Here is a 16,794-nt window from a genome sequence, read left to right as displayed (position 1 = left end):
TATTTTTGTTAATTTAATTCAGAATATTATTTTAAATATAATACTGTCTGACTAATCTCTATTGCTGCTAGCTGGTACGTAACGGTGGTGGGAGGGGGAGTCAAAATGACGGGGAACCATGTTCCCTATTGATGTACAATGCTTGGTTCTTCTCACTTCTATCATTTCATGCCCTCCCACCTCAAATAAGTGCACATTTAAGAGAAATCACCAAGGTTCTCCATATCAATTACCAAAGACAAAGGGTACATTTTGAAATATATTAAAAGCAATCATGTATACATATGCTCCTTTCTGAGACTGAAGCCTAACAATGTATTGTTTACCTGGCATTTCTTACCAATCTCATTTTGCCTTCCCTGCTCTCTCCCTGATTCCAACTTCCAAGAAAAGGTAAAGGTTCCATTATTGTCACGTGATACTACATTTAGAATGTAACATACATTAAATTGTTTAACTTTTGTCAACTATAAAAACAGAGAGTTGCCACTTTGTCCAGCACCCTTCACAGAAATCTACAGCACCTAGTGTTCCTGGGCGGTCTCCCCTCCAAGTACTGATCAGGCCTGAGCCTGCTTAGCTTCCGAGATCAGACAATTTTAGGCTATTAGGCTGAATCCATTCCACTTCAAGAATGCGCAGAGAGTCGGCACCAACATGGTGCTGGTGCGGCTGGCCTACAACCTGCTCTTCAGGAGGACCTCCACCTTTGCGCTTACCATTGTGGTGGGTGCTTTGGTCTTCAAGAGGGTTTTCGACCAGGTCGGAGACACAATCTTTGAGCGCATCAACGACGTGAAACTCTGGAAACACATCAAACACAAATATGAAACCAATGGGAATGAATGAAGATTACACGGCACAAAGAACATTGGATCCTCTTGAATGTGGTTCCAGATGAATGGCCCTGCATTGATATAGCATCGACAAAGACTGTTGATTCCATTGGATGACTTTTGAACAACTGCTACAGGAATAAAATATTACTGTAATTGGATTAACTATGATAGAGTTTATAAATAAATTCTATAACAAATTTGTTAACCTTTTAATCATTTCTGCTGACCACTAAAGATGACATTTTCTCTGAACCATGGCAGGACAAATGGTTCATTTGAATTGAGACACACTATTACATCTTCAAAGTTGCCTAAATTAAATTGTACTTTATTTTTGGCATTGTTATTTACATTGTCATGGGAAGATCTTAAAGCCAATTTAATTGTGTAGCCTTGTCATCTGAGCGATTTTAAAATGTGAGCCAATTTAACAATTTTACTTCATGGCCTATAGAAAAAGAACTAAGACTGTTATTTGATTAAACTACTTTTGTACTCAAAAAAAAGTGTGCAGAAATATCTCAAGACTAAATTGGGTGGGGGTCATTGACAAAGGCACAGGGCTGTGAGGGATCCAATATATTGGTGGTTAAAAAGTTAGGGATTCCATGAACATGAAAGGACTCCACGACTCTGGTCATGTCCAAATGGAAGTGAGGGACAATCCTAGTTGTTACTTCTGTAATCTTTGTTCCATGGGATAGATGATCCAGCCCAAAGTGCCAAGAAGATACCTAGCCTCACTATTTCTCTTCAACAGGCCAGAATTCATAGGATAGGCAGTTAAAATCAATAAATAATTAAATGTCTGGACAGGAACTAAGGAGGATTTAAATGATTTCAATTCAGACAAATTCTTGATCAACAAACCAGGGGCACAAATTGTAATATTTCTGTTTGAAGTGAACAATTTGGCCCATATACTCTTCCTGACACAAGTTACTAATTTGCTACACAAGTTCAAAATAATAACTTGCTTCTTTATCAGAAGTTGGCAGTGCAACTTCAGACTGCTTTTCTTTTCGGGAAACATTTTCCAAATTGATAAGATTATCATCTCTCTATTAATTGCAGCAAAATAGATTGGAATATTCTTCACTGGATGCCGTCTTGTTTCTTCCTTTTATGAGCATGGAGAACAGACTTCAACCATCAAGCTGTCATGCACAAAATGCTTCCGTGTGCACATGCTTATTGGCCCTTCTGCACATCGATGATTTGTTCACTGAAGTGTATGAAACCATGCTCCTTACAGTTAACATCTCCAAATTAATTGTTTTCTCCCAACCTGTCTTCACTGAACTATCCAGGCCCATAATGAGAAAAAAAACACAGACCTATTCCTACATCCCTCAGTGAAGGCAGACATCATCCATGAAATTCACCATCAGCTCCAGTATTAACCATCTGAGGAATTGTCATTGAAGTGTCTGAAGATAGATTATGGCAGCTTCAGGGATGCGCTGGAGAGTGGATGTCTGGATTTGAGGGGTTCACAGACCACTTCCTGCCTCTGAAGGGACTTTCTTTTTTATTTCCTTTTGTAGATGATGCTGGAATGAGGTGACCTTTTGCTTGCCTTTGAATGGCACACAAAACAAAGCTTTGCTCTGTATCTCAATACACGCGACAATGATAAATACGTGGAAAACCAACGTTTGGAATCTCCGATGTGGCACAAAGTCACGATCTGCTGTGCAACAATGATCACACGCCCATAACCTTTTGAGGTGTGGCCTGAAGATTATTGGGTGAACAGAGATAATATACTCAAAGTCCCCTGAAAAAGTTTATGACACCCAGATTGGGGAGCACATTTTCACTCACCATGCCCCATGGTAACCCAACTTCAATTCATAATTCAAAGAGAGTAATTGATGGAAATATGACACGAGTTCATCAGGATCTGAAAAGAAAATAAATATTAGTCCTCTGGGGAATGGATACACATCTGAAGAAAGCCTTTTTTTTATGGAAGCCAAATGACCTATAAACTTCCAATATATTTTTTTCACATTTCCACCACTCATAAATTTTCCTGACTGTTTTGGTCCATTACCTCAGCCAAATTCAATTTCTATTAGGCTTATGCAACTCTTCACTGGCCCACAAATATTTTATGGCCTTTTAACTGGCCCAGGGACATGTACATTGTTATCAGACACCAGGCAGCAACAATGGCCCATGGGAAATATTAAATTTCCCTCCTGTTTTCTGTTTGATGACTTTGGATTTATTGACACCATTCAAGCTTATGTTTGGATTTGGCTCTGACAAAGCTTACAATTTAATAGCTGTTTATACTCCGCCACTGAGTGAGGACTGAGAGCACAGCCAATAATTGAGGTACTGGCGATGCATGAATTTTTGGTGGGCCACACTGGATGTCTGGGAGTCTGAAAATTGCAGGTGTGTGATTATCACTTTGAATTACACAGCTGGGATCAAAATGTGGTTTTGCAAATAAATTTGAATCTTTTTCTGGAATATTTCCCAATTTTTTAACTGCAACAAAAATAATTGCATATTACCTAACTTGAAGCAACACACCACATGGATGGTAAGTCGGTGGAATTTGTTACCACAGGCGGTTGTGGAGGCCAGGCGTAGTTAAGGCAGAGATCGATAGGTTCTTCATTATCCAGAGCATCAGAGGTTATGGGGAGAAGGCTGGGCAGTGGAGCTGAGTAGGAACATGGATCAGCTCATGATTAAATGGTGGGACAGACATGATGGGCTGAATAACCCATTTCTGCTCCTTGTGTCTTATGGTCTTACTATTGTTTTTCAGCTATTCAGAGCAAGTTTTTAAAATTTCAGTCAGGTCTTTGAATGATGGCCAAGTTAAGCCTAAAATTAGCAAAGAAACAGGCTGATTCAAAGCAATATTTGTAAGCCAACAAAGAAGGTGTGACCATTACAAACAAAAGCAGAGAACCAGGCACCAGAGAACAATGAAACAAATCAGGGAGAATAAAAGCGCAGAAACAAAGTGATCAGTGGGTCGAGCAACATCTGTAGAGGCAAAGAAATAGTTGACGTTTCAGTTTGTGACTCTGCATCGGAAAAAATAACGAGGGGAAGAAATAGATAGTTGCGCCATAATCTCCTGAGAAGTCCTGATAGTGGTGACTAGCAGTGTCCAGATTTGTACATTTCCATGTGAAAAGAGCATCACATCTTGTTGAGCGCTCTGGGATATTTAATAAAACAGAAAATCAAAATATTCTATATCGTACAGTGGGTATCTGGAATTGTGTGCAGTTTATAATCTTATTCCAAGTTTTCCATAAATACATATGAATATTAGAATATGAATTAAAATCTTTGATTCATTCCATTTTCTAGCAGATTTCTGTAGCAGATCAGAGTGGGAGACACACGGGAGACTGCAGATGCTGGAACCTGGAAGCGAAATGCAATCTGCTAGAGGAACTCGGCAAGTCAAGTCGCATCAATGAGAAAGAAAGAATGGATGACGTTTCGAGCCAAAACCCTTTATCAAGACACTCTCAATAGCAGGCTTGATCGAGGATTTAGGCTTGAAACGTCAGCCATTCTTTTTCATCCCTGAAGCTGCTTGACCCATTACGTTTCCCCAGCACATTGTGTTTAGTTGATGTTAAAATGTCATTTGAACTGGAAACACTTCTGTTTATTCATCACAGCTAGATAAATAAGAGTACATTTGTCATTTGCTATCTATCTCAGTCATTTACAAATAAAAATACAACAAATTACATTGCTTTCTTTATATCTTTATAGTTAGAAATGACTTAAATTGCCTTGAAATTTACTCAAATACAGAAACTCATAATGTTTTCAGTATCAATACCTGAAGGTCTCACATTCTTCACCAGCTAGAAGATATAGATATAGAACAATACTACCGCCCTGAAAGTTCCCCTCCCTTGCAGCACACCTTGGAAAGAATCTGTTGTTGAATAGGCGGCACAGTTGGCCTAGCAGTTAGAGCAATGCCTTTACAGCTCCAGCGATTGGGACCGGGGTTCGAGTCCCATCCTGTCTGTAAGGAATTTGCATGTTCTCCGTGTGCTGCATGAGTTTTCCCTGGGGGGGCTCTGGTTTCCTCCCACCGTTCCAAATGTACTGGGGGTGTAGGTGTAATGGAGTGTAAATTGGGCAGGATGGTCTCATGGCCTGAAATGGCCTGTTACCATGCTGTATGTCTAAATTTATAAAAACGTAAATATAACTGGATGACTCGGTTAGCATAGTGGTTAACGTGACATTATTACGGTGCCAGTGACCTGGGTTTGAATCCAGCGCAGTCAGTTAGGAGCTTGTACGTTCTCACTGTGACCTGCTTGGGTTTTACCAGGATGCTGTGGGAAGCCCTACGGGTTTGTAGGTTAGTTGGGTGTAATTGGGTAGCACGGGTCTCAATGGGTGGAATGCTGTAAATAAACTATTTTTAAAAACTGGCTGCTTCTTTATGTTATTAGGGCAAAATCCTACAGTTCCTCACTAACAAATTTGAGTTAACCATGTAGAGTGCAGTTGATCAAGAAGGCAGTTTACCACAATCTTCTTTATGTGTAAATAATATATATTTGCCATTAAACACAATAAGTGTGTTTTTTGTTTCTGTGAAAGCTAATTTTACACTTTCCTGAAATCCAACTGCATAAGATATTTATGAATTTGACCAAGTGCTCCTGTGATTGTGTTTGGATGAGATGGGGTAAGTGAGGAAGGGCACAACGGTTGGTAGTCACCACGTAATGAGTAATTTTAAAATGTTGAATGGGTAGGAAAGAATGTTAGTAACTTTAAAAGGAGTCCAATTTTTTTTCAATCTATATGTCTTATTTCAAATTGTATTTAGGCCAAGAAAATTAGGTAGCCAAAGCAAACAATGCCTCACAGTTTCTGTGACCTGAGTTCAATCTTGTTCTTCTGTGCTGTGTGTGGAGTTTGCATGTTCTCTCTGTGACACTGAACCCCCTCACCCCATTCCCCCCACCCCCCATAGGTTTCCTCCCATCCCTTATGTACCTTCAGGTTGGTAGATTAATTAGCCACTGTACTTTGTCCCTCATCTGTGGTAGAATCTGTGCGAGGAGCTGAGGAATGTGGGGAAATATAATGGGATCAGTGTCGTGTTAGTGTAAAATAGGTGCTTGACTGTTCATGTAGACTGAAGACCTGTTTCCCTCCAGTAAGAAATAAAATCAATGGATAACTGACTCAGGCAAAATTATCTACCATATTTCAGATTTCAGATTTATTGTCAGAGTACGTATATGATATCACATACAACCCTGAGATTCTTTTTCCTGTGGGTGAGGCAGAATCACCACTTAATGGTAGTGCAAAAACAAATGGTAAATAATGTAAACAAGTACAGAAATGCAAACAACTGACTGTGAAGTACAGAGAGAATAAAACAAATCATTAAAGTGCACAAGTAAGAGTTTTTAAATGAGTCCCTGATTGAGTTTGTTGTTGAGGAGTCTGATGGTGGAGGGGGAGCAGCTGTTCCTGATCCTAGTGGTCCGAGTCTTGTGGCACCGAGACCTCTTTCCTGTTGGTAGCTACAAGAACAGAGTGTGCGGTGGGTCGTGTGGATCCTTGAATATTGCTGCTGCTCTATGATGGCAGCATTCCCTGTAAATGGTTCTCGAAGGTGGGGAAGGTTTTGCCTGTGATGCCCTGAGCTGTGTCCACTATCTTTTGTAGGGTTTTATGCTCAGCGGTATTGGTGTCCCCATACCAGACCGTGATATAGAGAGTCAGCACATTTTCCACCACACATCGTGGACATTTGCCAGGATCTCTGATGTCATACCAAACCTCTGCAAACTCCTGAGGAAGTAGAACTACTGATTTGCTTTCTTCATGATGCCATTAGTGTGTTGAGTCCAGGAAAATGAGTCCCAAGGACTTAAATTTGCTCACCCTCTCCACCTCTGAAGCAGATTACTAGCTTGATATGAAGCTAGTAATCTGCTCCTTGGGATAGCATAAAACGATCACCATTGATTTTGGTTACATCCTTCACTATGTTTAAAAAAAAGGGCGCAGTGAGTCAATGTTTTAAGGGGTCTGCTCAACTAAATACTCTGATACTCCGTACAAACTAAGAGCCTGCCAACACTTTGCTGCTTGAAACATTGAAGGATTGTTGGAATTGTGAAGAAATCCCCAAGGCAATTAATGTCTGCAAAAGAACGGGGACCATATTTTATATACATGGGAGAGCATGCTGTCTGATAGGTGAGACAAAATCCAGACAGATGCAAACAATTATCAGCTGAATATATTTGCTACCTTTGGAGGTCAGATGCATCCTTGTATCATATTTTATGAATCCACTGATTATACAGGGCATATTTCTTCTTCAACTCAGATTTTCAGGGTCGACTCTTGAGAGTAAAGTGCAGGCAGTGAAACAGTGCTGGTGGTAATAAGAAGTGACAACTGCTGTCTTTTGGATATAGTCCTATAAGGTGAGCTGCCAGACATCAAGGTTGCATTCCAGGATAGACTCCATTTCATCAACTGTTCATCTCAATCACCTGAAATGAGTTGATGCTAACCAATGCAAATTAATATCTCTGTAAATATTCTGAGGGTAATATAGTCGCAAAGATAATATAAAAAGAAAAATTTGCAGACTTATTAAAAATGTTGTTAGAGATGATCATTATTCACAATGGTAAAGTAAGACCATGGTTTAGTTGATTTGTTTTTGAACTTGTGAAATAGTGTTGCACTGGATTATAGGTTGCAACAAATCTGGTGCAATGGTAAAATCCTGTGACTCCAAAGCCATCAAATTGTCAACATTGCAACGCCACAAGTCAAATGCCATACACAAATTTGTCAATGACACCACGGTCGTCAGCAGAATCACAGACGGGATTGAGGAAGCATGTAGCTGAGTGGTGCCACAGCAATAAACTTGCACTCAGTATTAGCAAAACCAAGGGACTGATTGTGGACTTGAGGAGGGGGGATATCAGGAGAACACAAACCAGTCCTCAGCAGTGGAACTCAAATATCATCAAATTCTTTGGGTGTCAGCGTCACTGAAGATCTGTCTTGGGGCCTCCATGTCGATGCAATCAGGAAGGCAGCTCACCAGTGGTTAGATTTTGTTAGGAGGTTGAGGAGATTTGATATTTCACCAAAAGACTTGCAATTTCTACTGGTGTACTATGGAGAGCATCCTGACTGGTTGCATCACCCACTGATCTGGGCGTGCCAATGCACATGATAGGAAGTGGCTATAGAGTTGTGAACTCAGCCAGTGCCATCATGGGGATTAGTCTTCACACCATTTAGGACATTTATAAGAGGTGGTGTCTCAAGAAAGCAGTATGTATTCTTAAGGACCTTGCCCTCTTCTCACTGCTACCATCAGGTGGGAGATACAGGAGCCTGAAGACAGCCATCCAAAGGTACAAAAACAGCTTCTTCCCTCTCTACCATCAAATTTTTGAATGGACAACGAACCACAGGCACAACCTCATGCTTTCTCTTGTTTTGCATTAATTTATTTATTTTTAAAACTGATATTTAGAGCAATTTTTGCACCAAAACAACAAATTTCGTGACACATTCAAGACAATAAATTCTGAATCCTATAGAATGTGCTGAATTTCAGAAGGTACAAAGGCTGTCATTCAATGCACTAATGTCCCAGTTGCAGTGTGTGGCCGAGAAATCAGTATTGCTTTGAAATCAAACCAGGGAATTTGTACTTGTGAGACTTAATGCCTGAACTCCAAACTAAATGGCTAGCCCAATGTCATTGTGACAACCTAGCAATGTTAATTTTGTTTGTCAAACTTTCATTGAAGGGTATCCCCTCCAGCGAGTCATTTGATTTAAACTCAAAATATATTGATATTTCTACTGCAGAATTAAGAATCTCCAGATGTTGAAATGGGCAAAACATTAAAATGAGGTTTATTTTTAATATTTGTAATTACATTTTTAAGATTGTCAAACTGAGGTCTGTAATTGTGAAAAATGTGTTTTTAGATAAAATTAAATGAGAACTATTGCACAGTTATATCCAATTTCTGGTGGTGGTTATAATTAGATGAAATCAGTTCTTGTACACATTAAAGGATTAGTGCCAATTAATCCCTTGTTAAGTGTAATATCTTCAGAATATTTAATTTTATATTTACCAACAGCTGTATAAGGCAGAAAGTTCAGAAAAAAGACACATGCCTAAAGCATATAACATGAGAATCAATTACAGAGCTGGAGAAACTGGGCAGGTCACATAGCATCCATGGGAAGCAAAAGTGTTAAACCAATGTTTTGGGCCCAAGCCCTTCATCACGGTTTGAGCAGAGAGCCTGAATATAAAAGAGGGGGCAGGGGGAGGAGGTACAGGCCGACAGGCACGAGGTCATATGTGAATATGGGTGTGTGATAGTATGGGATACTATCACCAATGTATCTATTTGTATATATTTACATATAGCCGTAGTGATTGGCTGAGAGCTGCAGCCACGCCTACTGGCAGGTCATAAAGGGCTGCTCCAATCCAGACCCAGGTCAGTCTGGACTGATCGACCTCAATGAGCTATGCTCCAGTCTTTTGTTAATAAAAGCCTTGGTTTGAGTCAATAAGTCTTTGTGTCATTCGATGCGCTACAGGGTGGAAGGGCAGAAGAGAAAAAAAAGTTTAAAAGTGATTGGGCGAGGCGTAGCTCTCTGAATAGATAGGAAAGGGGCAGGGTGTAGAGCGAATTTTTTAGGTGCCGGAGTTCACCAAAATCAGCGACAAGGAGGTGCCGGAGCAGCGCTCCGGTGATCTCTGGCAACGCTGCTCCCTTAGAAAGGGGGTTGGAGCTGAAGGAAAGGGGACAAAGGGATAGGGAAAGAGAGAGATAGAAGTGGCCTAAGGAAAACTGGAGGAGACAGAATGTTAGGTGATCTCCTTCCAGTTTGTGGGAGGGCTTGATTTGGCGATAGACATGTTGGTGTGGGAATGGGATATGAAATGGAAATGGTTCACCATTGGAAGGTGTCTTTTATTCCAGCAGACAGAATGAAGGTGCTCATCGAAACCATCTCCCAGTCTGCATCCAATCTCTCCAATATAGAGGAGACTACAGCAGAAACAATGGGTAACTCGTGCAGATTCACAAGTAAAGTGTTGCTTTCTCTTGGAAGGACTGTTTGGGGACCTGAAGGGTTGGGAGAGAGGAAGATGTGCAGGAAATAAAGAAGAAATTAAAGGGCAGAGTTGATGGCAGTGGGAGGGAAAGCCACATTTTTTGAAGAAGGAGGACATGTTGGATGTTCTTGAATTAAAGACCTCATTGTGGGAGTATACGATTGAGAGAGAGGAATTGAGAGGAAGGAATATAATCCTTACAGGGTGTGTAGAGCTATCTGGGTGCTGGTGAGATTGCAGAAAACGTCTGTCAAGAGATTGTCTCCCAAGATGAAAACTGAGAGATCGAGGTGGGCCAAGTGAATCTGAGATCAGCGTGAAGGGTTAGCAGCAAAGTGGATAAAGCTGATGAGCTAGTTATAGGTGCAGGATGCAGCACCAATGGAAGAGTTGAGGAGCCTTGCCTGTGTAGGCTATGTGTAGGCTTGTAGCATGGACTGCTCCACATAGCTGGGACCCATGTGGCTACCCATGGCTACTCCTTTGAATTGGAGAATGTGGGGTGAGTCAAAGAAGTTACTGAAGGTGAGAACAAGTTCTTCCAAGTGAAGGAGGGTGGTAGAAGAGGGGGACTGGCTAAGTTTGTGGTTTTCAACCTGTTTATCCCACTCACATACCACCTTAACTAATCCCTTACTAAACACTGAGCACATAGAATATCGTTTGTCATGTATATTGTAAAAACAGGATTTCAGTGAAACCTGCAAGTCAATTTGAAGGTGAAACTTCTACCACAGTGTAATTAGTGCTTCAGTGAAATTTCACAACCTCAAATCATATGGCAACAGATTGCAAAGATGCACCTTTAGCTTCTTCATAAATGTAAAAATTAAATTATAATGAATTAATATCTATCATGAAACCAGCCTTCATTACACTGAAAACAACTTGCAGGAGTGAAATTGATGGGCAAAAAAAAAAGAAATGGATCATGTGTAGTGAACATATTACTAGTCGAATCTGTAGAAAAATAACAATGCTTGTGTTTGATGGAAAGAAGCATTACATTATGCTCCCATGTTGAAGTAAAATCTCCATTGGAAGGAAACCAGTGAAATCTGTTATCTACATGATATTCAAAGAAAGATGTTTTAAAGTAAACATAGATAATTGCTGCACAGTGCTGGCCCGTCAGCCCACAATCTTGTGTCGACCCACCCAAAAAAAACCTCCCTACTTCGTAACCCTCAATTTTTCTTTCATCTATGTGCCTCTCTTAGAGTCTCTTAAATGCTCTGATTGTGCCAGCTTCTACCACCACCCCTACCTAGCAAGGCATTCCGGGCACCCTCAACTTACTCCTAATGTCTCTCCTATACCATCCTCCCATCGCTTTGTATAGATGCCCTCTGGTGTTTGCTACTCCTGACCTGGGAAAAAGGTGCTCACAGCCTACCTTATCATATGCCTCTCATAAAGTGACTGTACCATGATTTGGATTGTGAATTTGAATTTCACTTTTTTCCCCTCTTCTGCCACCCATATCCACCTACGACTTCCTGCCTGTTGACCTGTGCCTCCTCCCCATGCCCCCACCTTTTAAATTCAGGCCTTCAGCACAAACCGTGATGAAGGGCTTGGGCCCAAAATGTTGGTTTAATACTTTTTCTTCCCATGGTGAAATGCAACAATAAACCCAAAAGACCCATCACTTCACTGTATAATGAGCAACTGCATTAGTTATAATTTCCATTCCAAACAGGATCACAGGAAAGAAAGTCTGCAGATGCTGTGATTGTAGTAAAAACACAGAAATGCTAAACTTAGGAACACTCCATTTGTCTCAAGTCCTCACTTGTGTTGTTGCATATAACTATAAAATAGATCACACTTCCTTTGGATTTTTCAAGTAATTTATAATCCGTGACATTATCATATTTTGTTAAAGAGAACTATAAACTGCACAACAGTGATGTAGTTGGAGTCGATAAAGGGGAGGAAGGTTTGTGCGATGGCCTGAAATGCGTTCATCAATCTCTGCGGCCTTGGGAGGAGCAGTCCCACGTTGCATTGGACAGGATGCTTTTGATAGAGCATCTTTTAAAATGGTTGAGGGACGTGTTGAATTTCCTCAGACTTTTTGTCTGTCTTGCTGACCTTGTTGGACTAAGATCTTTGCAGCTAAGAATACATAGCTGTCTGCTGTCTCCACCACAATGGAACATCAATTCCACTGAAAGTTTGATTCCAGCACAGTATCTTTAAATTCTGTGTGGAACCTGATTTGTTGATATGTTATTAGGAAAAACTAGTGAGACATGCATTAATATTAATATTGATATATGGCACAACAGGTGCAATGAATTGTGTTTAACTCAAGGGAGCTTCCACATGATTTATGATGGAAATTATCGTGGAAAAATCAGGTTTAGTACTAGCCTATTTTCTGTTTTTTATTTTTAATAGATAGTTGGGTTATTCAAACATGAGTTTTTCCTCAAAAATTTTTTTTTTAATGCAATATTGAATTCTGGTAGAAATGTTTTAGTATCTATACTCATCTAATTACTAACTAATGAACGGAACAAAGAAAAATTAGCAGCATGGTAGGTGGAGCAGTTAGCGCAGCGTCTTTACAGCACCAGCGATTGGGACTGGAGTTCGAATCCCGTGCTGTCTGTAAGGAGTTTGTATGTTCTCCCCATGTCTGTGTGGGTTTTCTCTGGGGGCTCTGGTTTCCTCCCATCCTCCAAAAAACATACCGGGCATTGTAGGCCAATTGGATGCAATTGAGCAGCATGGGCTCGTGGGCCGAAATGCCCTGTAACCGTGCTTTTTGTCTAACTTAAAAAATTTAGTCCAAATATTCTGAAATATTTTCATTTGAAAAACGATTATCGCAACTTTTCAGTTAAAATTTTGTGTCACTTATTTTCCAGAGAAGCTGACATCAACTTTTTTACTTCCAACTTAGTTCAGGGGAACTGTGAGATTCAAGTAAAATTTGGATTTGAGTTGCCTGTCTCTCTGATCGTGTATCATTGTCTGTGTAAACCATGATGCCTTAAAGAACTCATTACTGAGCTGCACACTATATCAAGAACAATGAAGCTTGACAGACCACTTACCAAATTGTCTGTGCCCATTTATCTAAGGGTGTAGTTGTTGGGCTAGAAAGAATATATCGTATATTTTGGTGTATGTCAACATTTAGATAAGTCGGGTCCCCATTTTCAGCCTCATTTTCATGGTTTTATTATATACGGATGTATAAGTTGACCCTCCCAGAAATCGCATTGACTGAGCTGTTGGACGTTGCTGGAAGGTGTTTGTTATTATGGAGCTTCCAGCAAAATGACAAAAGTATGAAGTGAGTTTTAGTTAAAAGTAATAGAAGTGGATTTTAAATGTTTTTATTTCAATAAAAAAATTCTTCCTAATATACTGTTTGCTTGAAAATTTGTTGTAGGTTGGGTTCTTTATTGGTGTTTCAAGGGTCGTCTTATACATCAAATCTATGTTGAATGGTTTTTGAGTTGAATTTAAAGTCTCATATTTGTATCTGGCATACGAGTCAACCCTTGATTTTTGAATGCCTTTTGAGGGTTTCAAAACTAGACATATGCCGAAATATACGATATACTAAAGTGTTCTTATCTGTCTGCTCATCTTCCTGTATACCGTTGTGAGACCTTAACTCATTTCATAGATAAAAAGGAATTAATGAAAATAATTCTGCATTTAATGCAAATTTTTAACTATTATATCATCAATGGAAAAATATTTCGCTTTCAGTCAGCGATCAATTTTTTTTCTCTATAATTTTGCTTTTATATGGAGAGAAACAATTAACCTATGAATTGTTGAGATCTTGACAGAGGGTGTATGTACAACATTTCTACAGTTCATTTTACTAAAATCCATTTTAATTCCAATGCATTTCATTATCGTCATATCGCAACCTGAGCAGAAATAGACTATTCCACTCTTTGGAGTCAATTCAATTTAATGCCAACTAACTTTCCACCTTGGTGACAATTTTTCATGTTTTCGTTCTATCCCTTGAACCCTCTATCAAAATGTCAACTGATGGTCTTAGATGTGCTGAAAATGGACTCAAAATCTTCACATTGTGTGAAGGGTTTATCTCCTTATCTCAGTTGTAAAAGGAAGGATTGGGACTTCTGACTAATCTTACAGGGCAGCAGGTTTTCACGACGAAAATGTGCCATAGCAGTAACTTGTCACATGAACCAGGGTCAAGGGCAAAAGTTAATTTTGTGAATGGTCCATTTACAGTCAATACCGCGAAGAAGGCAAACAACCTTTTATCCATATATTAACATATCAATCTGAGGCGCCTGCAAGCTCACACCAAGACACAAGAGAAACTTGTCCGTGAACTACTCTTTGCAGACGATGCCGCTTTAGTTGCCCATTCAGAGCCAGCTCTTCAGCGCTTGACGTCCTGCTTTGCGGAAACTGCCAAAATGTTTGGCCTGGAAGTCAGCCTGAAGAAAACTGAGGTCCTCCATCAGCCAGCTCCCCATCATGACTACCAGCCCTCCCACATCTCCATCGGGCACACAAAACTCAAAACGGTCAACCAGTTTACCTATCTCGGCTGCACCATTTCATCAGATGCAAGGATCGACAACGAGATAGACAACAGACTCGCCAAGGCAAATAGCGCCTTTGGAAGACTACACAAAAGAGTCTGGAAAAACAACCAACTGAAAAACCTCACAAAGATAAGCGTATACAGAGCCGTTGTCATACCCACACTCCTGTTCGGCTCCGAATCATGGGTCCTCTACCGGCATCACCTACGGCTCCTAGAACGCTTCCACCAGCGTTGTCTCCGCTCCATCCTCAACATTCACTGGAGTGCTTTCATCCCTAACGTCGAAGTACTCGAGATGGCAGAGGTCGACAGCATCGAGTCCACGCTGTCACGTCTCCAGAATGGAGGACCATCGCCTTCCCAAGATCGTGTTATATGGCGAGCTCTCCACTGGCCACCGTGACAGAGGTGCACCAAAGAAAAGGTACAAGGACTGCCTAAAGAAATCTCTTGGTGCCTGTCACATTGACCACCGCCAGTGGGCTGATATCGCCTCAAACCGTGCATCTTGGCACCTCACAGTTTGGCGGGCAGCAACCTCCTTTGAAGAAGACCGCAGAGCCCACCTCACTGACAAAAGGCAAAGGAGGAAAAACCCAACACCCAACCCCAACCATCCAATTTTCCCCTGCAACCGCTGCAACCGTGTCTGCCTGTCCCGCATCGGACTTGTCAGCCACAAACGAGCCTGCAGCTGACGTGGACATTTACCCCCCTCCATAAATCTTTCTCCGCGAAACCAAGCCAAAGAACATATCACTTCATTAAAAATGTGGTGATTTTTTTCCCCAGAATCCTTGGTATGGGAAAAAGTTTTCCAGCAACAATTGAAGTATTAAAACTGTAAATTGTGTATTTAGTACATTTATTTGCTGGGTACAACTTACGTCGTCCACAGGTTAATGTGATTATTTCCCCCCACTCTGTTTGAAACAGCAGTTATTGATCTGCACCCAACTGCTGTTCCACCTGCCTGTTGTCCATCAGAATTCTTCCGTTGGATTTCCCATGATCAGCATCAACAGTGACCTTAGCTTTGAGCGACTGCCGCATTACAATTTATTGATGTTTCCTCAGAATCAATAATTTAGCATCATTCCGAGGCATGGAAGTTGCTTTAAGTGGCAATAATAATGGATTGAGAGTTTAGGCAGAAATCATCGATCTTTAAGTTTAATAAAACAAATATATTCCATGAGTAGTTTTATAACGGGGTAGAAGTAAAAGATTCATGGTACAATTTTAGAATGGAATATAGGCAAAACCATTACTGCGTAGTGGAATTTGAGGTAATAAATTGCTGCTACCATCTGGAAAGAGATGCAAGTGCCACAAGACTCCCACCACCAGGTTCAGGAACTGTTGCGTCCCCTCCACCATCAGACTTCTCAACAACAAACTCAGCGTCTCATTTGAGGTCTCTTTACCTTTGCACTTTATTGATTTTTTTATTCTCAGCTTGTTTACATTTTTTTTATTTGCATGTGTACATTGAATTAGTTTGTCATTTAAGTACTCTGATAATAAATCTAAAGTCTAAATCAAATGATCAAATAATTACTTCTGATGGTACTTATGGCAGTCTACCCTCTGAACTTGTGTGATATTATATCATGAACATTCTTAGACATGAGGTAAGGGAAACCCCAGATGATGGCAAGCTTTGGGACTCATCGGTCCCAAATTATCTGTTCCTTGTGATCTCCATTGGTTGTGCTGTACCTAAAACAAAGCTGGAGTTGGATCTCCAGGGCAGAGTTCATATGGAGATCCGTCTATTGCCCATACAGTGGAAGGCCCCCCGCCCCCTCCCACCATGCTAATGACAGATACAAAGGAACGATGATACATTTTGGTGCCAGCAGGAGTTGTCGTGCAGCAGTCAGTCACCTTTGGGAATCTAACTTCAGATTTTTCCTTGGGGTTTACTCCCAAAACCTTTTCCGTGAGCAGATATAGCCACAAGGCAGCGGAGGTTTGAAATTGGAGTTTTCCCTCTCCTAGATGGGTTACGATCTGTGGTTAACAAGTCCCACCTGCCTGGAGCAACTGGTTTCAAGGTGCCAGTGGCCCGCTTTTGCCCCCTTCTCCTCTCAGTGAGAATAGCTCCACCGGGCAAAAGAACTATGTCTATGTTGGACTTGGTTGTCAGAGGCTGTTTGAGATGCATGCCATGAAGAGCATTTGTGTAGCAGTGGGAGCTCGTCCCCAAGACCACCCTTTGG

The 16,794-nt window shown here is 40.7% G+C and overlaps 1 protein-coding gene and 1 long non-coding RNA gene across 2 annotated transcripts in view; both read left to right on the top strand.

Annotated features, from left to right (window-relative positions):
- Positions 1–16,794, top strand: part of LOC138747441 (uncharacterized) — a 109,070-nt gene that overhangs the window by 11,538 nt on the left and 80,738 nt on the right. The gene's annotated exons all lie outside the window — the stretch shown is intronic.
- On the top strand, positions 658–943 carry uqcr10 (ubiquinol-cytochrome c reductase, complex III subunit X). Its single transcript, XM_069906371.1, has one exon. It carries the CDS (start codon positions 658–660, stop codon positions 847–849), a length of 192 nt encoding a protein of 63 aa, XP_069762472.1. The 3' UTR covers positions 850–943.

This window comes from Narcine bancroftii, chromosome 12, assembly GCF_036971445.1.
Source record: "Narcine bancroftii isolate sNarBan1 chromosome 12, sNarBan1.hap1, whole genome shotgun sequence".
NCBI classification, from domain to species: domain Eukaryota; kingdom Metazoa; phylum Chordata; class Chondrichthyes; order Torpediniformes; family Narcinidae; genus Narcine; species Narcine bancroftii.
The sequence above is the reverse complement of the archived record's forward strand: the minus strand, read 5'-3'. Positions and strand labels throughout refer to the sequence as shown.

Excerpts from the sequence above, each read along its gene's own strand:
- uqcr10 (XM_069906371.1), top strand. The coding sequence starts at position 658 with ATGGTGCTGGTGCGGCTGGCCTACAACCTGCTCTTCAGGAGGACCTCC.